This window comes from Pygocentrus nattereri, chromosome 4, assembly GCF_015220715.1.
Source record: "Pygocentrus nattereri isolate fPygNat1 chromosome 4, fPygNat1.pri, whole genome shotgun sequence".
In the NCBI taxonomy this organism is placed as follows: domain Eukaryota; kingdom Metazoa; phylum Chordata; class Actinopteri; order Characiformes; family Serrasalmidae; genus Pygocentrus; species Pygocentrus nattereri.
This window is the reverse complement of record NC_051214.1, coordinates 36,491,276-36,513,773: the sequence shown is the minus strand read 5'-3', so window position 1 is coordinate 36,513,773 and position 22,498 is coordinate 36,491,276. Positions and strand designations below refer to the sequence as shown.

At 39.5% G+C, this 22,498-nt stretch overlaps 3 protein-coding genes and 4 non-coding genes across 11 annotated transcripts; 1 reads left to right on the top strand and 6 right to left on the bottom strand.

Annotated features, from left to right (window-relative positions):
* Positions 1–902: 902 nt before the first annotated feature.
* Positions 903–7,186, bottom strand: allc (allantoicase). 2 transcript variants are annotated; one of them, XM_017682394.2, is made up of 11 exons: positions 6,991–7,186; positions 6,805–6,855; positions 6,639–6,726; positions 4,701–4,820; positions 4,267–4,352; positions 4,045–4,177; positions 3,105–3,260; positions 2,716–2,789; positions 2,530–2,638; positions 2,245–2,372; positions 903–2,066 (listed from the first exon to the last, which is right to left on the bottom strand). In XM_017682394.2, exons 1-11 carry the CDS (start codon positions 7,078–7,080, stop codon positions 1,896–1,898), a joined length of 1,206 nt encoding a protein of 401 aa, XP_017537883.1. In that variant the 5' UTR covers positions 7,081–7,186; the 3' UTR covers positions 903–1,895. The 2 variants fall into 2 exon arrangements, with proteins under 2 accessions (XP_017537883.1, XP_017537889.1); XM_017682400.2 differs by lacking the exon at positions 4,701–4,820.
* A 3,155-nt stretch (positions 7,187–10,341) lies between these two features.
* Positions 10,342–14,472, bottom strand: rps7 (ribosomal protein S7). The gene is made up of 7 exons (XM_017682450.2): positions 14,397–14,472; positions 13,637–13,720; positions 13,316–13,387; positions 12,778–12,921; positions 11,457–11,521; positions 10,904–11,054; positions 10,342–10,455 (listed from the first exon to the last, which is right to left on the bottom strand). Exons 2-7 carry the CDS (start codon positions 13,709–13,711, stop codon positions 10,378–10,380), a joined length of 585 nt encoding a protein of 194 aa, XP_017537939.1. The 5' UTR covers positions 13,712–13,720; positions 14,397–14,472; the 3' UTR covers positions 10,342–10,377.
* On the bottom strand, positions 10,655–10,875 carry LOC119263347. Its single transcript, XR_005130261.1, has one exon. It is a non-coding gene; the product is annotated as a small nucleolar RNA SNORA73 family (small nucleolar RNA).
* Positions 11,155–11,375, bottom strand: LOC119263344. Its single transcript, XR_005130259.1, has one exon. It is a non-coding gene; the product is annotated as a small nucleolar RNA SNORA73 family (small nucleolar RNA).
* On the bottom strand, positions 11,584–11,804 carry LOC119263348. The gene has a single exon (XR_005130262.1). It is a non-coding gene; the product is annotated as a small nucleolar RNA SNORA73 family (small nucleolar RNA).
* Positions 13,010–13,230, bottom strand: LOC119263346. Its single transcript, XR_005130260.1, has one exon. It is a non-coding gene; the product is annotated as a small nucleolar RNA SNORA73 family (small nucleolar RNA).
* Positions 14,473–15,332: 860 nt separating the features above from the next.
* Positions 15,333–21,924, top strand: rnaseh1 (ribonuclease H1). 4 transcript variants are annotated; one of them, XM_017682422.2, is made up of 9 exons: positions 15,333–15,402; positions 15,488–15,829; positions 17,850–17,971; positions 18,081–18,242; positions 18,357–18,456; positions 19,208–19,262; positions 20,977–21,061; positions 21,232–21,356; positions 21,626–21,924. In XM_017682422.2, exons 2-9 carry the CDS (start codon positions 15,699–15,701, stop codon positions 21,710–21,712), a joined length of 867 nt encoding a protein of 288 aa, XP_017537911.1. In that variant the 5' UTR covers positions 15,333–15,402; positions 15,488–15,698; the 3' UTR covers positions 21,713–21,924. The 4 variants fall into 4 exon arrangements, with proteins under 4 accessions (XP_017537911.1, XP_017537919.1, XP_017537928.1 ...); XM_017682430.2 differs by having other exon boundaries at positions 15,370–15,609; positions 15,725–15,829; XM_017682439.2 differs by having other exon boundaries at positions 15,370–15,616; positions 15,725–15,829.
* Positions 21,925–22,498: the final 574 nt, after the last annotated feature.

Below are 22,498 nucleotides of genomic sequence, written 5' to 3'. Positions count from 1 at the left end.
TAGTGCTATCGCCTCACAGCAAGAAGGGCCTGGGTTTGATTCCCTAGCCAGGTGACCAGAGTTTGCATGTTCTCCCCATGTCTGCGTGGGTTTCCTCCCACAGTCCAAAGACATGCAGTCAGGCCATTTGGAAATGCTAAATTGCCCCTAGGTCTTAGTGTATGTGTCTGTCTGCCCTGCAATGGACTGGCGACCTGTCCAGGGTGTATCCTGCCTTCCGCCCGATGACCGCCGAGATAGGCTTCTGTGACCCAGAAGAAGCTGCTTAGAAGAAGAGTTCTATTGAATTAAGTAAACTTACATTTAACAACAGAGTTGCACAGTTATGATCGCTTTGGTGTTTTTGTTGAGCGCCCATGAGGTTTTTGTGAGCACTGGTAAAGGAGAGCAGTTAATCCTCCATTTTCAGTGGATTAGTTTGATAATTCTGTTCATATTTTAATTGTGATTCGCTGTATCTCCTGATGTACATTCTCCTGATGTACAAACTCATGGCAGACCCCCGGGGCACTAATGTGAGACTTTTGATTCAGATTCAAGGTTTTAAGCACGTTGATTAAGCACACTGCTGGTGATGTTCTGTTCTGAGTGCATGCAAGCTAGCTAGAGCTAAGCTCATAGGAAGTAAACCTTTGTGCCTCAGCTATGAAACAAATATGTGTAACTAATGTACTAGCAGAACATACTTTGATCAGTTTCAGATCTCAGCCTTTCTCCTTCAGTAGTAATTACAGATTTTGATATCTTTTGCTTTGGATGTGTTATTTTCAGTGATACAGATAGCTAACTGGATAGCTAAAAGGATGTTTTCCACAAATAAAAAAAAGAACTCAATAAACAACTTATTTCCTCTTACTTTTTTTTTGCAAATTTTCTTTATCAATACTACAGTACATCATTTCTTTAGGGGTTTTTATTTCTAACATAGTTCACTTTATAATACTTTTCCTGATCATGATTTACTCATCGTTCATTAACAGGGAGTTACCATGTGTTTCACTTTATAATACTGTTCCTGATTATCAGTAACTCCTAATTCATTAATAGTGAATTACCATGTGTTTCACTTTATAATACTGTTCCTGATCATGATTAACTCCTGATTAGCATTAACTCCTATTTAATAAATAGTGAGTGCATGACTGAAGTGCCCTTGAGCAAGGTACCTAACCCCCAATTGCTCCCCGGGCACTGTGGATAGGGCTGCCCACTGCTCCGGGCAAGTGTGTTCACTGCCCCTTAGTGTGTGTGTTCACTAGTGTGCATGTATGTGGGTGTTTCACTGTGCGGATGGTTTAAATGCAGAGGTCTAATTTCAGTGTGCAAACAGAGTGACGGTTCTCAATTAATTAATTAATTCATTCATTCATTCATTCTTTCATAACCATGTATTTCACTTTATAATACTGTTCCCGATTTTCATTAACTCCTGGTTCATTAGTTATAAGTTACCATGTATTTTACTTTATACTATTCCTGATCATCAATAACTTCAGTTCATTAATAACGAGTTACCATTGTTTCATTTTATATTGTTCCTGATTATCATTAGCTCCTAATGAAAAACAGCAACACCTCATTCATTATCTGACTGACAGTAATTACATGCCCTCAAGAGGACAATAAAGGTTAGAAGAGACCAAGTAATGGAAAACCAGTGTTTCAGGCATCAGGCAATTAATTTCTAACCAATTAGTCTTTCACTTTCTGTGAACTAGCTTTGAAAGGCATTAAACTCTTCAGACACAGGACAGTAATCAGGAATTTTAAATCTTTTCAAATGTGAAAATGCAGAACTTGAAACATGAAATAGAAAGAATTCTACTCAAGTATCCTGTAATCACAGTGCTCTATTACAACATGAATGTAAGCTTTCCTCAACATACATCATCAGGTTACAGTTTTGAGACTTGACCAAGATTAGCAGAGTTGTTGACAACTGGATGACCCCACAGCCTGAGCCTACTGACCCCTCCATCTGGGGCTATGAGCAACCGCACATGAGTAACAGGCCCACACTGCAACACAGAGTCTCTGGAATAGAAGTGCCTGTAGTGAGGCTTCAGCTAGAAAGGAGAAAAGATACAATTACAAGATACAATTACATACTTACTTGCATGGTTAGTTAAATTTGCAATGGTGCTGTTAGCCAGTGTTATTTAAAGGCACCATGCAATTTAAATACACTATTTAAAGGAAACTGTTTTTAAAGCCCATTATAAATCAAGGCTCAAACAGACATACTTTCTGAGGAGGAAGCAGATTTCGCCATCTGGGGCCTTTGCTATTGTTCCACTTGCAGCTTATGAAAGTCTTTTCCTCCTTGGAGGTCAAACAGCTGGCTTCAATTTTACACGAGTCAGGGAAATTACCTCAAGAATTGTACAAAAAGTGTTATGATGTGATGTTACAATAAGTATTCCACAGAAATGTCATGGAATATTTCTCACTGTGGTAACGTCACAGCAAAAATCATTTTTGCTTTTAGAATATAATCGCTAAGCGTAAGCCATATGATGATGAAGCTACCTTTAAAATGATTGGTGTCTATCTCAACATTGCTGATCACACCTAGATGCCCGAGTCTGAAGACGGCCCACTCAAAACCAGGAACCTGCAAAATTCCCTTTTCGTCTATCTGAGAATCAGACCATGTGGTTAACATATGGCATAGAAAACCCCATAATTCAGCAACTACTGGGTGAATTGTTGTACTTTTAACACTTTGGGACGATCCAAGCGCCGAGCAGTCTCCCACCCATCAGCCATGTTGTCAGCTCTCCCCAAACCTGGAAACATGCAAAAATACAGATGTATTTTTTACACAAATGTTTGTTTTACTTTTTGTACCTTGTCTCACAATCTTCATTACATAACTCATTGCTCTTAATTTATTCATATAGAAGAGATCTGTAGTATTCACTTGGAAATAAGAACTGGGAAAATGGGGGAAAAAAAACTATTAAAACCCAAAGACAGTAGTCAATTGATGGGCTTCTTGCATTGTGCAGGGGCCATCAAGTTAACTGTTACTTAAATGTTAACGTATGTTTGAGCTAGGTATTGGTATATGCTCTGAACTGAAAAGTAGAGGAGACTGGTACCAATCATGTTGCGTGGGTGACCAAAATGTGCATCGCTATAGCCCACACACACCCCACCATTGACCATGGCAACAAGATCCATCTTCTCCTGACTGGATGCAGTGGACCAGTCTCTCTGACCAACCCCGTACACCCTCAGTCTTGCAATACCTCCATCTGTTAAAAGTCAGCAAAATAGCTGTTTTGATCCTGTACTGTGGTTAAGAAGGAAAAAGGTATCATTACTGAACAAATAGAAAAAAATATGTTAAAGCAAGGTTACACTGCACATTGTGAATCAAACTATAAATCCAAAAATATACATTTCAAAATCAGAGCTGCTTGGTGATAATTAGATAAGCAAAGGTTTTTAGATACTAAAGTTTTTAAATACTGTTACATAACAAGATTGACATGCATTAATAAACCTCTGTTAGCCTTTGAATACTCCCACGGCTGTTATATAGTGATGGGTGATACCGCTGCCCTCCAAGTAGTAGGCTGGGTGTTTGATTCCTCACCTGGGTAAGCATGTCACACATCCTAATTAGAGTCCTTAGGTAAGACTCCCAAAGCTACATTTGCAAGTAGCTCTCGATAAGAGTGTCATGTAAATAGTGGTAATTTCTGATAGGTCCCCTATGGGATTTGCAATGTTAGCGCCAAGCTACTGACAGTCCATATTCATACAGAGGGATTTCTACATATTGAAGTGGTAGGAAAAGCAAATATTTGTCAAGAAAAATACCAACCACTTATCCCATAATTGTTTGTTATTTGATTAATTTTATGACTCATTGCTGAAACTATAAGACCAAGCTATTTCTTGTTCTGAAATTCATATTAGACTGCCTAGAATAATCTCTCAAGTAACAACCTAGAAAAGAACATAATTGTTACACATTAAAAAAAATGACAGTTATCCCTACATATTGAGTCTGTAACATTGAAAATGTATTACCAGGATACATGTTCAGGCGAATGTGAGTGACTCTGTGAGGGAAGGTCACACTGAAGTAGTTGTGGCATGAATCAGCATATCCAGGCTTCAGCTCTGTCACTGATACGAGCTCCTCCCAATTCTCTGAGTGAAGCTGGCAATCACAAATCCTAGTCCATTCATTTGCTTATACCATTTAGTAAGGGTATTTGGCCTGTGTGGAGTCATACTATATGGAATTACCTGTGATACAGCTTCAAACTGGCTCTCTGAAGCAGCCATTCCTGTACGGTCCCCCTCAAGAGATAAAGATGGCAAAGACAGCTCATCTGAAAAATATATAAAGCATATTAGAGCTCATTAATACTCGTCTCTTATACAAACTGAGATTTTACTCAAAATCTATAGTTAGGCTAGAACATGGAACTCTGATACAAATGTATATCACTAAAGATACAATAATGTGATTAGCTGTCTAGAACTCTAATATGTATGTCTATGATTATTACTTATTACTTATTACAAAGTACATTGTACTTTTCTGTTTTCTGAGCAAAACTAGCCATTTAATGCATGCTAAAAATTGGTTTATTTTTTACTTTGTTAGGCAAAACAGTCCCCAAAGAAAACCTTTTTTTCAGTACCACTGCCCAGTTCTTGTGATTCTCTATACATACCAAGGCAAGCGGCCTGAACAGAAATTGAAGGTGGGTAGTTTCCTGTGAAGTATGACGTGTCCACATCAAATCCATGAATGACACCAGGAACTCCCAACTGCACAATGCACCAATCGTGACCTTTTCACAAAAATTCAGAAATGTTGTCCACTCATCTACTCATATGTGGGCATCAGAATGCAAACTGTCTGACAGCGACGTCTCCAAGGCAATGTAAACAGGTGGCTAACACAAGTAGGAAGAAGGGTCTAGCTATGCTACAAACAATAGTGTAATAAGATGCACTATTAACAAATTTGGAAAAGCTTAAATAAGCTACTTGTGGGCCAGCAATCACTTTGTGTGAGGGAAAGAAACATAAGTAGCTTTGGCAGATCTGATATCACCTGTGCCAAGTTAAGTCCCACCCAATTCAAATCAAACTGAAGAAAACAGGAGAAAAAGTCATTTTAAAAATGTCTCAACAGAAAAGGCCAACAGAATTATTTATTTATTTCTGCCAGTTCATTGAGTGGGTTTACATGCACTTAATAATTCAATCATAATCAGATTTCGGGAGTTATCTGAGTATTCAAGTGGACACTCACTCACTCTCTCTCTCTCTGTCTCTCTCTCTCGGGTGAAGGTTTCCTCAAGATTTTAAAATGTGTCAGTAGGACTTTGTGCCCATTCATCTAGACGTGCATTTGTGAGGTCAGGCACTGTTGTTGGATGAGAAGGCCTGACTTGCAATCGACATTCTAGTTCATCCCAGAGGTGCTCAGTGAGACCAAGATGAGGGCATTGGAGGACAAGTGCAGGTCATCGGAGTTCCCCCAAACCAAACTTTATGGAGCTCATCTTATGCACAGGGGCACAGTCATGCAGAAACAAGAAAGGGCCTTCCCCAAACTGTTCTCACAAAGTTGTAAGCATAGTCTAAAATGTCTTTGCATTCTGTAGGGTTAACTTTACCCATCACTGCACCTAAGGGGCTGAGCCCAACCCCCCCCAAAACAGCCCCAGACCATTATCCCTCTTCCACCAAACTTTACTGTAGGTAGGATTCTCCTGGCATCTGCACACACACACACACACACACACATTTTCTAAACCGCTTCTCCCTCAGGGTCACGGGAGGGTGCTGGAGCCTATCCCAGCAATCTGAACAGTACACACCAATTTCTTAGATGAGATTAAGACGGATTTCTGATAAACAATCTGATAAACAGAGCTGGATTTTAGCCCAGTAATCGGGTTTTTCAATACATGCATACTCTTACTCTAATTTCTTTCATTTTCTCTGTCTGTGCATGTGCAAAATCAGACTGCTCTCCCAGCAACAGCAAGCAGTATTTAACACAATTCTTGTGTTTTTATACATAAAATAACTGTGCATTAACACTTACAACTGAGATATTTTTATTATTTTGGGGGAGGGGGGGGATTGTTTTCAATAAAGGTTGTATTTACTTCTTTTCCTTTCAAAAAGTGCCAAAATATGTAACTTGGCTGGGGTATGTATTGGTTTGTACCAGAAAATACTGACCTAATATAAACAGGTATAAACAGTTTGTTCAGTTAGGGAAATGTCCATGAGTACAGTTTGGTAACAAACAAACAAAACAGACAAAACAGGAACGCACAGCTGAGGGGGTGCAATATTCCAACTAGGGGGTGCTGCTGTGTCAGCATTGGATGCACCCTAAAGCAGCTGAAGTCACTAGTTAGAGGCCACACCTGGATACCTTTGGACATATATTGTATACCCAGTTGCAATAGTTTGATGAAGCCTTTCTTCCCTTCATTTTGATCATCAAAGGAATTGGATGAATGAAGGTGTCAGTGCAAGGTGAAATTAGTCCACACTACGTACATACATTATCCAAGCCATTAAATGGACCAATGATTAGACTGAAAACAGTCTAAGTAGGTTTCTTCTTATGAAAGAAATAATACCTGGAATTCTCTTTCTCCTCGTTTCCCAACCATCCATCCATTTGCCAAACTCTGTGAAAGCTGAGGCTAGGAACTCCGGAGGCCCTCTCTTCAAAACAAAGCAGTGAGTTTAGTGATAGAAAAAACTCTCTGCATTTTTGAACATTGTGTGAACGCTGTTCAATACCTTTAAGAGATTTTCAGCAGGAGCAAACCATTCATCAGTTGCAAAAACCACCTAGTGTAACGGACATTAGATCACAGGCATCAAATCACATGCAAATTCACATGATTTGTGGAATGATAGTATCATTTAAAACAACAGTTCTTTAGGGGTGTTGACGGCATTGTTTTTATAATGGTCAGTTTTTACCTTTCCTCCAACAGCCTCACAGGCCAGATCGTTGAACTGTAGAAAATGTGGTTGACTGGAGTTCAATTTCACAGCTGTCCGGTCTGCCATCCTCAGTGTGAAAAGCTTTGAAAATATTACGAGCCTTCAATGATTTATGAGACAGAAATGCTTCAGAAAAACGCTACCTGCTATTGCTGAGTTTGTCAGGTGGTCAAACTGTGTTTACTGAAAGGTCGAACAGAGCAAAGTACACAGGGTCAGAGTAGGCGGAGTCATCATAGTAACACGGAGCACAGTAAAGTGTCTGTAATGGTGTATGAGCAGCTTATATACATATATGTAATATACATAATTGAAACCCTTTATTAACCTTGCTAACCCCATGTTTACCCACACATGGAAAAAAATAGTAGGGTCCTGTTGAAATTATTGTTTTTTGTTTTGTTTTTTTCTGGGGGATGTGGAGTGTAGTCTACAGGACATAGAACAAGCCTAAATGTATTTAATTACAAAGAGAGACCTTGAATACAGCACTCTCTGAAATATAAAGACTATAAAAGGCCAAAATAAACACTACTGTTTAATGTCAGGCCAATTAGACACGCTGAACTGCCCCTGGCTGTGAATGTGTGAGTGACTGTCTGTGTCTGTCTGTCTGCCCTGCGATGGACTGGCGACCTGTCCAGAGTGTATCCTGCCTTCCGCCCGATGGGATAGGCTCCAGCACCCCCCGTATTCGGGCAAAAGGGGGACGTGGGGGGGGGGTTCTCCTCTGCTCGCGATGATCGCTTGTGGAGAGGACAAAAAGTGAAACTGTTAAAAAAAAAAAGACACGTGAATTGGAAAGACTGTATGTAGATACACCAATAATACATTTCTCTGCCATGTTAAAGAATATGTGTTCAAGCACTTACCCTTCAGGAAAGAATGGTTCCGCCCGCGAGCGAGACGCGGGAATCCGCCACTGTAAACCCAGCAGTTTCTCCTGGCCTCGGGGAAGAGTGGGGGTGTGTGTGTGTAGATAGAGAGATGGATGGATGGATGGATGGATTAATTTTAATTTCATATTGTCTGTCGTTAATAGACGGATGTATCTAGTTACGTCAGTAAATAGGCCTGGACCAGAGCCACATCTGTTTCTGTTTTATGCCTAAGTTGTTTGTATCTGTAAATATTCACATTGAAGCACTTTGGTTAAAAGAAATGGTGGATTTTACCTTTTCGGGTCCTGGTCCTTTCCCCTCCCCTTGACCACTGCGACCACTCTTACACTCTAATCCATAGTGGTCGTGTGCTACACACACTTTTAAATTTTATTCAAAACAAACTGTTTCTATGACAGTCATGTAGCATTAGCTCCATGTAGGGTTTATATAAGTCATCTTAACGTAATTTTCTTTAGTGTAATGTTCTCTTATTGTCTCTGTGAGATTATGCAGTATTGAATGTATTTTTTAATACAGCATTAAATGCAAACGTTACCTTTTAAAACTGTAACTATCAGAAGGTTCATGTGTTCGTTTCATGTTATGCAGTGGTGCAAGGCATGGGAAGCAAACACTGGTCACGTGATAAAGTGTACTGCTCTGTTTCTCGCTGTCAGCTGATCTCTTTCATTTAATGTATAATCTTTTTTTCTTCTTTTCAGTTCTTCAGCTCCTGAGGGATAGCTCTTTTGACTACAGGGTCCTGGACTGTTCTCCCTGCTTTGCCTCACCCACTTCACCATAAGAAGTGGTTGCTAACTACTTCATGTGTTGCATCAGATGAAGTGAGAGTAGCGAAACCCAACGTGCAGGTCAGTGGTTCTCCAGGACCAAGACTGAAACCCACAGCATTATATCATCTTGGTCTGGTTCATCATCACAGTAATTATTAGCACCCAAGCATGATGGAAAAGCGAAAGAGGAATGATTATAGTGTTAAAGATCATAAAGCCACACCTGGAAACCTGACCAAAATTACTTACATTAATTACTGGCTACATACTCACAAACGGAATTCAGGAACTGGAGGACCACCCAAAATGCAACATGCAAAGTTAATGCTCAATTTTGGGAGGGGTAACCTTGTTTTGAGCAATACACGGAAATCCTATATTTAACTCTGCAAATTACCAAGATTTCTAAAATGAGAGCTATACTGAGCTGACCCATTCTTTACCTGTTTAAACACCAAACAGGTCAGCATTCTCAGGTCACCTTCCTGAATGCTTTTACCTTTGTTATTCATTTCCACATCGCTGCAAATTACTTTGAGCAACATCAGTTTCTGATAAGCACTACAATGTTGCAGACATCCTCTATTGGGTTACCCAAAATCCAACAGTATCCCACAGATTGGGACAAAATACCAAGAGATGTCAGTTTCAGAATTATGAGATGATTCATAACTCCACACTTGGAAGGTTGTGCTGAAGAACCAGTCATTGTGTCCTGCTCTCAGCAGTGTTAAATTAGCACTCATTCAACCCATGTCACTATGGACATATTGTAACTTTAGTGATTAAACATCAAAAAAAAAAAAAAAAAAAAAAAAAAAAAAAATCTAGCATTTCCTGTCCACAACCTCCCATTGGCCTGCAATAAAAACAGCAGTGCAGAACAGTATTGCCAAAAACACTGCACTCATCTTACCAATGAGAGGGGTGCTATGCAGACACAGCTGAAGTTCACTGACATTCAACTACGATGCAAAGCCAGTCCTGAAAATGTATTTAACAAATTACTAAATTCAATAAATGGGTTATTACTACCAATACCCAGTGGTTCTGTAGGAATGAAGTCAAATGCACATGTATTCCTTTTAAAAAAAAAAAAAAAAGCATATCACAGCCCTGCATTCCACTACCTCTTACCCACCCTGGTTGTAAAACGAAAAAAGTTGCTCACAAAAGAGCACTGGTAGTCTCTGAAGGCCTCTCCATCAGCTTTTAATTCAAGAAAGTTTCAGGTATAAAAACGGTCAGACACTTTATAAATCACACAATGCCATTCCACTAGAACTAGCCTAGTAAGTTGGAATTGAAGTTGGATTACAAGTCACACACAGTACCCAAAAAGCACAGGAATTGGTGCTTAATTTAACCAGCAATGCCCCTGAACCAAATCAGACACTAGCACCCCCCCCACACACACCCAGTATCAAATACAAATACCTGTGCTACAAATGCATGCATCAATCAATATAATCAAACATGAGCTTTATGCATCACTGTACATGAATTGCTTGTTTACAAGTAAACTAGTCCCTTCAAAGCCACCACAATCCAAGCAGCTCCTGTGCAAAGCAAGTAACCTACACCACTTATGGAGTAGACAAGTCAATGTCAGCCATTCAGATGAATAAAGGAATAACCATGATGCTAGACATGATGGTATACAAATTTATTTTGCCATCTGTTCTTTACAGTTGGAATTCTGGGAATTCAAAAACAACATCTTTGCCCGTGAGCTTCTTGTACACACCAGCGAAGGTCTCGACCTGAAAAACAAATTTAAGTGTCAAAGCAAGTAACTGCATGGAAAAGCTCGATTTACAAGAAATAAGTCACATTTCTGGCACAAGTTCACAGAAAGGCATTACCATATGAGTGAAAACATTCAAGTTGACAAAGCCTTTTCTTCCTTTGAGCAATAAAGGCTAAATAAAGAACCAGGCTTATAGACTAGCTTAAAATAAAGATTGTGCACTGCATGGTTTACCTCCCCAGTAACAGCCTGAAAGGCTCTGAGAAGACCTAGGAATATACAGTACGCCGTCCTCAACAGCCAAAAGCTGGGGACATGCATGCTATCCAACGTCGTGGAATGGGACCATACGTCATGGCACTAATGTGCTACGCTCCCATACGCCACAAGGACAGAGCCATATGAGAGCCATCTCACAGGGTGCCCACGTTGGTTGGTTTTAAGGAGCCAGGAATACTCACTTTGTGTTCAACATTGTTTTGCTGTGCCTTGTCAAGGTGGACCTTGATGAGCCGACTACTGTCCAGTTTCACGCGAATCCTTTTGCCAACAATCTCACTTGGGAAGACCAGGTCTTCAAGGATGGCATCATGCACAGAAGTTAGAGTTCGGCTATGGGAAGAGAGTTCAAACTTTAAATGCCACAACATTTATGCACAGCTGACAGTTCAGCATTATAAAAAAAAAAAAAAAAAAAAAAAAAAAAAAAAATTGTTGTGCACTGCATGGTTTACCTCCCCAGTAATGGCCCAAAGGGCTCTGGGAAGACCTAGGAATATACAGGACGCCGTCCTCTCCAGCTAAGAGCCAGGGACATGCATGCTATCCAACGTCATGGAATAGGACTGTACGTCATGGCACTAACGTGCTACGCTCCCATATGCCATACAGACAGAGCCATATGAGAGCCATCTCACAGGATGTCCACGTTGGTTTTTTGATTACACACACAAAAAAAAAACCTAGTATAAAAGCTTTATGCATCTGTCAAATGAAGCAAGCTGTCAGACTTACCTCCTAGGACGCTTCTGCTTGTTCTTTGTGTGACTTTTCCTTGTGGGCTTGGGCAGGATTCTTCTCTGCAATGAAAACTCTGTTAACATCTTGCAGTTTTTAAACCAAATCATCTTAAATCCTTTAATTATGTGCACTGCATGGTTTACCTCCCCAGTAATAGCCAAAAGAGCTCTGGGAAGACCTAGGAATATACAGGACGCCGTCCTCAACAGCCAAGAGCCGGGGACAAGCATGCTATCCAACGTCATGGAACGGGACCACGCGTCATGGCACTAATGTGCTACGCTCCCATACGCCACACGGACAGAGCCATATGAGAGCCATCTCACAGGGTGCCCTCGTTGGTCATTTACAGGCATTCAACATTAAAATCTTGGATCATTTACAAAAGGTAGTGCAAAACTACTTGAAGAGAAATATCTTAAGTAAAATGGAACCAACTTCAGGCAGGAGGATAATTTACTTTGAATGCCCCCCCCCAAAAAACAGACAGCTCCTCTAGTGTAAAGTTAAAATATTCAAGCCAAAAAAAAAAACCTTAAAGCTACAGTACTAGCTATTCTGCCCATCACTACAACACCAGGTTTTACACAAACACTAAACTCAGACAAGCCTAACAAACCATTTATTAATGAGACAAGCAAAAGGCCATTGGTTCTCACTGCCTGTCCTGTAGTTCCACTGCCCTGTATGCTGTGATGTTCTCCCTACTCTAACACCTAGTTTAACTCATGGGGCCTTTTATTTCTTTGGTTTCTTCACTTGGGACCAAGGGAAACAAGGGTCTTCAATTTCATCCTTAACTTGCAGTCACACCAGTCCTTTTTTTAAATCTCAATCAAGCAGAAACATTAAGTTTCACTTTAAAATCAACTGGTCTGTTTTCATAGTTGAAAAAGTATGCTTTCACTTGTCTGGTGTAATTTTCAGCCACCCCAGCCCTGCATAGACAAGACAGAAGACCTCTACTCTAAAATGTACCAGACAGCAGTACTCTAATCCAGGAAGTTATGCACGTTTGTTTAAAAATAAAGATCGACAAAAAGCTCCACTTCATCAAGCTGGCACAATAAGAAAATAGGCTCAACACTGAAGTCTGACCACTTACACAGCAGTTCAGGATAAGACTTGTGATCTGCCAAGAAATCTCTTGCTTCAAGTTCAAATAAGCCTTTTAGAAATTATGGTTTAAACTACTAGCCCACTTATGTTTTAATTAAAACATACATCACTCCTTTGGCCTCACTTAGGCTTACACACAACAGTGCAGCATTATAGCTGTCACAGGCACGGCATGTGGGTGTGGTGGTGTCCTTACCTGTGCAATGAAGACCACATGCTTGCCACTAAATTTTTTCTCCAACTCGCGCACAAGCCGCACCTGAATCTTCTGGAAGGACTTCAGCTGGGGCACAGGCACAAAGATGATGATGGCTTTCCTGCTACCACCAACCTCGATTTCCTGAAAGCATAAAGCCAACAAAAACTCAACCAGCTGCTCATAGGCATGAACAACAACCCTATACTCAGCATTAATTCCCCTTAAATTCTATTGTGCACTGCATGGTTTACCTCCCCAGTAACAGCCTGAAAGGCTCTGGGAAGACCTAGGAATATACAGGCCGCAGTCCTCACCAGCTCATAGCCGGGAACATGCATGCTATCCAACGTCGTGGAACGGGACTGTACGTCATGGCACTACTGTGCTACGCTCCCATACGCCACACAGACAGAGCCATATGAGAGCCATCTCACAGGGTGCCCACGTTGGTCATTTTCTATTCAATAGATTAAAACCCCAAACTCAAGTTTTGAAACTTAAAACATGTTTTGACAAAACCAAGACCATGCCCAACCTTTGCAGCTGTGATGTTGAGCTCCCTCAGCTGAGCCTTCAAGTCAGAGTTCATCTCCAGCTCAAGAAGAGCCTGTAACAAAGAACATTGAACAGAACTGATGCCAACATTTATTCAGCATAGCAGCCCTGGTACAGGAGCACTCCTGCCAGACACACTTTAGTGTTTCCTCTGCATCAACAATTTCAGGAATGGCTTGTTAATTAACTGTTCGTTTGAGTCAAACATGTTCGAGAACAGCCACCAAAGTATGCCTAGCAGACACACTCCAGGTCCAGGATGTACTGCAGTTATGAAGGCAGCAATAAAAACTCGTCTTACCTGGGAAATGCCAGACTCGAACTCATCTGGCTTTTCGCCGTTCGGCTTCACGATTTTCGCGCTGCTACTGAACATGGCCTATGTCTGAAACACAAGACGATGTCTACATGTAACATTCGTGGAACCAAGTGGGTTAACCCTACAGTAACGTCAAGCTACTTCTCGGCTAAGGAAGAATCTACCCTCACCAAACCTTTAGCTACATGCTTAGCAAACACCAAGCTTACAAGCTACAAGTCCCCTTGAGCAGAAATTAACATGCCACGTCTTGGCACGCTTTACTCCAGCGCTAAATTAAACATCAAGTTCTTCGAATAAACTAATAACGTCTCAATCTAAAGCTCCGGTAAGGAAGGCACTTTGCATGACACCATTAGCTAGCATCGCTAGCTAACAAATCAGGCACTTCATTAATAAGAACTTACAGCTAACTAACCTTAGTTTGGCAAAAAACCATCTAAATTACTTTAAAAACAGCCCTGCAGCGGCTTACCGCCTAATACACGCCATTTGTATGCAAAAGGCTGATGCAGGCCTGAGCCCTTCAGCCCGCTACTCGGTATAAAAGTAACCCACGTCGGCTAGCCATTTCAGAGTATCAAAAATATGCTTCTTTGACTTGCCATCCAGTGATACAAACACCCTTATCTAACGTATCCCTATATGCTTAAACACTATATCGCAAATAAACGCAATAAATCGCAAACTTTAAACATTTAACCACATTATCCCCCCAAGTGAACACATTCGAGTAACCTACCTCATTCAACGACGGCCTGGGAAGAGGCCGAAATCTCGCGAGAGGCCGGTAAAAGCGCGTCGCCGTGAGCATTATGGGAAAGCAGAAGAAATACTGTTTTAGTCAATAGAAGGCGCACTTTTATTTCTAGCCAACAAAAAGGCAGTTAGAAAATAAATACGATTCAGCTGAAAGCAGCTAAGAGGGTGTTGTGGGCAGCGCTCGAACTGTTTAATGACATTTACATTTCCAACGCCTTGATTTTATAACCATGGCGATCCACCTGCAAGAACTAGGAGCAACATATCAGAGAAAGTCAAGGACATCGTATAGGTTGTATAAACCTATTCGAACGCAGTTTAGAACAGAAAGGAGTTTGGACTAATTTTAACTGGGCATTACCAAAGAGGCTGGGATAACAATATATCAATATTTGATTAAGAAGTACCAAAAATATAAGTATACAAATATAACACAACATAAAAACGCAAAGGTCACATGCTGCATGAGGTAATGCTACTATATATCATGTATATATCGTGTAACAAAGACTGTTCATCATTGTGTTTTTTTTGCTTGTTTGTTGACTTTTTTTATTTTATATTTTGCAGTGCTTATACTAAAATTCTCTTTAAATGATTTGCAATTTTGTTCAATTTACGACTAATTTTATCCATTTTATGTATACATGCATATATACATACAGTAGGTATCCTTGCTTTCTCTGTAATAAAAAGAAACCTCACAGGTTTATAAACGTCAGAATCTTTAATATGTTGTTCATTTTTTGTCCACAAGTATCCAACGGGCAACAGCGATCAAGCATTAGAATGAAAGCAGGGGAAAAATCACAAATCCGTGCAGAGAAAGTGAAATAAATCTTTTCATTTTAAAAGTGCTCTTGCCGTCATTAACGGTATGGAAGGGGGGACACGCCAGACCACTGTGCTAAGGCGGTTTTGCATTGTGCCGGAAGGGGGCGCTAAGGCCGCGCAGATGCAAAGTGCCTAAAAGTAAACGAAGAAGGGTGCGTGGTTAGTTGCAGTGCTGCGAGTGCTAGAAACTCTTCTCAGCTTTAAAAGTGTGTGTTTATTCAGCTTTATGATCTACAGGGTCTTGGCATAAAGTTGTTCAGCTGAGCTGCTCTTCTACTGAGAGGTCTGTGTAATATCCGACTGCCCGCGGAGCTCATAACGTCGTTACCCTGCACGCCACTGGCCTGTGTTTACTCCGTGTAAGAGGTTAAATATGCAAGTTAACTAAACACGCCTGAGTAAAACTGCTTCGCTTTAGCTGGCGATGACTGTGGTGTGAGTGGGGGTTATGTTAAGACTGCCCACTTTGTGCAGTATTGTCCGCAGAGCCCTCTGCGTCAGCGCTGAAGAGATGGGGAAGAAGGGGAGTTTCTTTTACGCCGTGAGGAAGGGGCACAATCCCGGAGTATACCAGACATGGTGAGCATGGCAGGTGTTCAGCATTGCTCTGAACGTCAGGGAGCGACACCGCTTATTGTCTTTTCTGTCCGAGACTAAGGAACTTAATATCTTGGCTAAAAATCCGATGCCAGTAACGTTACTTTGTTTTCATGTGCTTTTAACACTAGCATGACTGAGATGTCAGTATCCTCAGGACATCACCCCTCCTTCTTGCCAGCAATTAGCAGGACTATAAGACAACCTTTATGTTAATTCACAGAGAAGCACTGAGGCAGCAGCTCTGTGGTGCATCCAGTAACTACTAGTAACATCGGTCTTTCTTTCCCTATCTCTGTAAATATATAATATACTGATTGTTGTTGTTGTTGTTGTAATATCTCCATATCATTATCATCAGTATATTTGATTTTCTACATATAAAAAAAAATATTATTATTAATTATTAAAAATAAAAACATGTTGGCCTGGCTTGTAACACAGGTTGCAGTTGTGACATTGTCTCCTTGAGACACGGCACAATTTAGTAGTAATGTATAACTGTATGCAGAAACGGTATTTATAATGAATTATATATATATATATATATATATATATATATATATATATATATATATTGTGTGTAAATAATGATAAAACAAATACATGCGGTGCAAAAACATTTTAATTTACTGTAGAAAATCAAATATACTGATGATAATGATATGGAGGTATTACAACAACAATCAACAATCAGTATATTGTATATTTATCTGTTTACAGAGATAGGGGGAGAAAGACAGATGTTGCTAGTAGTTACTGGATGCACCACAGAGCTGCTGCCTCAGTGCTTCTCTGTGATTTAACATAATAAAGGTTGTCTTATGGTCCTGCTAATTGCTGGCAAGAAGGAGGGGTGATGTCCTGAGGATCCTGAAATCTCAGTCATGCTAGTGTTAAGCAATGTTTGGTGGACTGAAATAACGTGACCTGCTGTCACTAAGCAGTCATTCTGTTTCTTATGGCTGTCTGTGACTATATGTATTTGAGAAGCAGATGGAGAAGGCAAAGGTTTCTATCCTTCACACTTGTATGCAGGGGTTGTTCAGCATTAAGACACATTTTTATTTCATAAAAATATATTTTTAAATTACAGCTAATAGTCAGAGACTATCCATTTACTTATTTTTCTGTTAAAATGGCCATGCAAGTTTTTTTTTTTTTGTCAGGAAATAAGCATAAAATAATTAACGTAAAATTACACACAAGTCTCAACAGCTAAATAAAACATCAAAATTTTCAGTATTTAGAATGTCCAGTATTTGCCTTTGTTACTTGCTTTTAGATCATCAAAGAAATCAGCTGGGATATTTTTCCACACCTCTGAAGTTCACTGTTCTCATTTTCTGCTTTTTGCAATCTAAGTAATCCCAAACACATTCAAGGATGCTGAGGTCTGGACTCTGGGCTGGTCAGTCCATTGTTCTGAGACCACTAAGCAGCTTCCTTATTTGATTTGTAAGTTTTCCTCTTTTTGTATATTTTCTTTTCTCATTGAGAGCTATACATCCTTTGTCTCACAGTGGAAGAATGTACAGAAACATCTGTGGATGCAAGAGTGGAGCTTGATTTTCTCCTCTCTCTCAAAGAAGATAGGTTTAAGAACAGTTTATCTGATGGTGGCAGTTTTTGGTTGTCTACCAGTCTTTGCAAGGTTGTTAGGAGTTCCGGTTTCTGTATGAATTTTCCAAAACTTCTATTTTATCATGCATTTTCACTCAAGTTTCCTCTTCCTTTTTGCAAGTAGATTATCTAGTATCTAACCTCCTCCTGAAAAGGATTAAATTGTATATAATGGCTGTTTTTACTGGTAATTGAATAAACGTAGGGTAGTCTCTGATTTTTGCACTGTATTGTATATTTTCATGAAAAGATCTTTTTTTTTTTTTTTTTTTTTTTTTTTTTTAAAGAAAAGTCAGGGTAGGGAGTATTGATCAGAGTCCATCTGCTCACCCTTACTGAACACACCTGGACATGACCATTTCTGCTCTCTGTCCTAAAGGGATGAATGCAAGCATCAAGTTGACAAGTTTCCATGTGCACAATATAAAAAGTTTGCCTCTGAAGTGGATGCGTGGGCTTTTGTAAGGAATGAAGCAACAGGATTACTTTTGACAACAGACAGTATGTGGGATATCTTCATTTACTTCTATTCCCTAAAACTATGCTTTCCTTTAAAAAATATTTTAGTTAATGGTGATGTTAATACTAATTGAGGCTTCTGTTTCTGTAGGTGATGTTCAGTTGCCTAAAAGTGTTCCAGTTGGAGCCAAAAGACCATGTGAGGATAACAAAGACGATGAAACAAATATGAAACGGTTTAAAGTATCTGAGGAGCCAACTCAACCTAAGGCCTCATCTGCTGCAGGCAGTACTGATGGGTTCACTCATATGGGTAATGGTCCCAGACTTCACCTGTCAGCAGCTGTTTGGCTGTATGAGTTTCCTTATAAATAACACTAGTGCAGCCAGTGTAAGTCTGTATTGTTTGTGATGGTTTTGTGTGTAGGTGATGCTGTGGTAGTGTATACAGATGGCTGTTGTTCAGGCAATGGGAGGAATGGAGCTCGTGCGGGAATCGGAGTATACTGGGGTCCTGATCACCCTCTGTGAGTATTGCATTTTAATTACATGCAGTAATAGGGACTTAAGGCATCAACAGCTGGAGGGAAGGTTACAGCGGCCAAAAATAAATTTGCGTTAGTGCCACAGCTGTCATAACTGAAGTCAGCAACTCAAGGAACATAACTTGCTCACCTGAAACTCGTTGAAGGAAAAGTGTTGTGATTTAGTTTGAATAAAATTCTAATACAACACACAGTAGAAATGTGAAACAGACTCTCTTAAACCTCAATTTAAATAGCACCTCTTAACCCCAAGGTTAAAACCAAGACTAATGTAAAGATAAAAGCGTTTGAAGAGAAAAAAAAGTTAGTTATAAGTCTAAATAGCAAGTTAACACACCTGCATATTTTAATAAACAACAACTGTTTATTTATGGGGGGAAAATCCAAAAATAAAATGTGGCCTGTGCAAAAGTTACAGCCTATTTTTTTAAATTATTTTTTACCCCAATATGTTAAATTTAGTAAAAAATAGAAATTGTGTGTTAAAATTGGCAGAAGAATGTCATATTTATGTTTGTTCCATGGAGAGGATGTGCTTGCTTACTTCCTTTCACATACAATATCATTAAAACATGTAACTTGACTTTTTACGTACAACTGTCTGTGCATCTTCCTTCTGGATTAAAAAGTTTCTTTCTAATAAATACCTAATAAACTAAGCATTGCCATATTGGAACTGTATAAAAGCTGTTTTTGGCCATGATATAGTGATTTTGCTGCTTTCTTTCAACAGTAATGTTGCTGAGAGGCTGCCAGGGAGACAGACGAACCAAAGAGCTGAGTTACAGGTAGGTTTGTGTGCATACAATTCCAGAAGCCTTGCAGGAAATTTTGGTCCTGTTGATACTTGGCATTGTGATTTTAATGTGCATGGATCTAGCTCTCCTGATCCTGAGGTAGTTGAGCACACAGTGTGATTGGATCTCTGTTCAAATGCAGTGTCGTTTGTCTACGTTAACAGTCTAAACTCACATGCATTCCACCCACACCTTTTAGTATTGTTCCTGCCTCTGCATCACATTGAGCAAGTACCCCTTCCCACACACTCCCATGAACAAACACATCCACTCAGTCAGCTCTCTCAAACTTTCACCATCACTTCGGTCATCGCGCACACAGATCTTTAAAGGACAGGAAAGTGTAAAACTGAAGTCATTTCACATAACAGACATGAAACGTCTGTGCTAACGACTGATTCAGCAGACTCATTTTGTTGATTTTAGCAGGCTCTCTGCAGGCAGGTTGTGCAATATTCTGTCCTCAGTTGAGCATGGTGGGCTTTTATTTGAGCTAAAGGCTCCAATAAATATACAGAGAAAGGCTTTGAGTTCAAGTCTTTTATGAAAGGAGGCAGCTTCTAAACTCTAATATCCAAAACAAATAAAATGTTAAAATATGTTAATTGAGTTAATATGAGCTTCCAATCTGTACAGTCTAGAGAGCTGCTATAGAATTCCAAATTCACCCCCACTAGCTTGATGCTAACATAACAGGTGTACCTTATCACCTGTTACATATAAATTGGCAATATCTTGGCAAGGTTAAGACGTTTAAAAAGAAATTCCAAGGTTTCTGCATTAAACATTGCTATGTGGTAATACTCACGTGCTTGGCTCATGCTACTGATTTTGGGACTGTATACGATCATTTGGCTTAAAAAGTCCTCTTTCTATATCGTGCTCTGCAGTACCTGTTGAGGAGCTCTTCACCACCATGCCAAGCCACAGCCCTAATCCTGCCCCCTCTCCTATGACAGCAAATGACAGCAGCAGTCATTAATATATAAAATCACCTCTGTCCTTTATGGAAGAGTAATTGAGAGAGTAAAACACATCATATTAAGACTGAAATAAGGTGTTGCTTTTATGCTCTTTACAGTGGCAGCATCACAGGGAACTGCATTAACTGGAAAATGAGCAAAATACACGCTAAAAAATGGTTCTTCAGTGGTTTTTAGTAATGAAAATGGTTCAGTATAGAAGTTCACAGAAGATTGTAACATTAGCAGAACGCTTTAAAAAAAGTCTATATGGATCCATCTACAGCACATTCTCCATCTGAAAAACCATGTAACAATGTAGATAACCCTTTAATCATGCAAATGGTTCTTTAAATGTTCATGGTTCTATATAGAACTAAGAACTAAAGACCTTTTTAACCTACTCTCTTTTTTCCCCCCTCTGTTATTTAAAAAAAAAAAAAGTGTATGACTCCTTTAAAATCAACACAGCAAGTATAGCACACAACTGCTCTGATCCAGCAACACACCAGCATAATTGAAAAATTACAAAAGGTGAAGTGAGTTCAATTAAACATGGTTGCAGTCACTACATTTTTAAAGGACAAGTGTTAAAGTGCTGTGTCTTGATTAGATGATGATCAGATCAGAGGGGTTGAATATTATTTCCAAGTGTAAAAAGGGCCTGTGTTAACCACGCTGCTTGTCTCACTGCTGTTCTGTTCTCCACTTGATGAACTGATCATTTTCTGTGTTTGATTCAGGCAGCCTGTAAGGCACTGGAGCAAGCCAGAGACATGAACATCAAAAAGCTTGTGCTCTACACAGACAGCAAGTTCACAATTAATGGTATGCACAGCCTGCTATCTGAGTTTATTCATAGTGAATTTGTAAGTTCTCATTTTTTAAAAATTAAATCTCACGTGACTGAGAGTTTGAGCATAAGGGGAAAGCCTATGGTATTCATTTATACAGAGTCAGTTTAGCTAATGTAACCCTTGTGTTTTGCTATACAAAAGGCATCACAAGTTGGGTGAAGAACTGGAAGATCAATGGCTGGAGGCTACGAACTGGTGGAGAAGTGGTCAATAAGGAGGACTTCCAAAAGCTTGACAAACTGAATGGAGAGCTTGAGGTTATATGGGTATGTTCCCTGATGTGGGATGTATTTATACGGTTTAGTCTGTGTCAAGGCATCTCAGCTTAGGCATGTAAATGAATTTTGCAAGCAAAAAAATGGGATTTCCATTTATGTATCTTCTTTAAAACAAAGGCATTACATTTAACAAAATCTCTCTTTTTAAATGTGTGGTAGTCACTGCCATATATAATCTCTACATTATTGAAAAGCCCTAAAGAAATCCGTTTAGACATAGTACACCAATGCTAAACTCTATTGTCCTTTGCTTTCAGATGCACATTGCAGGCCATGCTGGTTACAAAGGAAACGAAGAGGCAGACAGACTCTCCAGAGAAGGAGCAGCAAAGCCCGAGTGTTAGCTGAAGACTGCTGTGTTAATATTCATCTTTCTGAGGCAATTCAGTTCTGTGTTTGTGTTATTAGTCCATAATGGACAGTGAAACTGCACATTTTTTCAATCCTTGTCAAAGATTTAAGTTCCTCTTAACTTTTACTTATCAAAAATGTTGTAATAATATGTTTGTTTGGTTTTTATGTCAATAAAGAACTTGTATCCATGCTTCTGCAGGAATCGAAGGGTGGCTGTTTCTTTCATAGCGTCCACCCTTCTGTAATACCCTATTTTAACACGAGATGGCACCCCAGGTTATTCTACAGAATGGTGGTACTGAAATACTCTTTCATTATGAGGACCTATAATGTTTTTCTTTTATTTGCACTTTGGGAAATTTTGAATTTCTGAATTTTTGTAAGTCTACAGGCAAGTTATCCTGCTTTTTACTCCCATATTTCTCTCTTCTGTGATTATCATACCAATTATCAAAAGAAAAAGTAAACAATAGCATATTAGCCCATTGAATTGCACATGTATTTAAACTTACTTTATTCTTTGTTTTTGTGTTGAGATACTGAAATGATTCTTCTGTGTCCACAGTATGGGATACGAAATGTTTGAGGGAAACGGCTTTTACATCTGATTATTGGGTATGTTTGTATGATTAATTGTCAAATCCAGACATGACATGGCATGGTATGAATAGGACCATCATACATTGTTTATATTCTTTATAAATACTTATTGCAACCTACATATATTATCATGCATTGGCTTCATTTACCTAGAAAAGACAAGCCTCTCTGGGCAG

Coding starts and splice junctions, on each gene's coding strand:
- allc (XM_017682394.2), bottom strand. CDS start 7,080: ATGGCAGACCGGACAGCTGTGAAATTGAACTCCAGTCAACCACATTTT. Junction 6,856..6,990: donor GTGAGGCTGTTGGAGGAAAG/GTAAAAACTGAC, acceptor CCGTTACACTAG/GTGGTTTTTGCAACTGATGA. Junction 2,639..2,715: donor ATCGTCCCAAAGTGTTAAAA/GTACAACAATTC, acceptor TCTGATTCTCAG/ATAGACGAAAAGGGAATTTT.
- rps7 (XM_017682450.2), bottom strand. CDS start 13,711: ATGTTCAGTAGCAGCGCGAAAATCGTGAAGCCGAACGGCGAAAAGCCA. Junction 12,922..13,315: donor TCAACATCACAGCTGCAAAG/GTTGGGCATGGT, acceptor TTATGCTTTCAG/GAAATCGAGGTTGGTGGTAG. Junction 11,522..12,777: donor ATGTGGTCTTCATTGCACAG/GTAAGGACACCA, acceptor TTTTCATTGCAG/AGAAGAATCCTGCCCAAGCC.
- rnaseh1 (XM_017682422.2), top strand. CDS start 15,699: ATGTTAAGACTGCCCACTTTGTGCAGTATTGTCCGCAGAGCCCTCTGC. Junction 21,062..21,231: donor CAGCAAGTTCACAATTAATG/GTATGCACAGCC, acceptor GCTATACAAAAG/GCATCACAAGTTGGGTGAAG. Junction 21,357..21,625: donor GAGAGCTTGAGGTTATATGG/GTATGTTCCCTG, acceptor CTTTGCTTTCAG/ATGCACATTGCAGGCCATGC.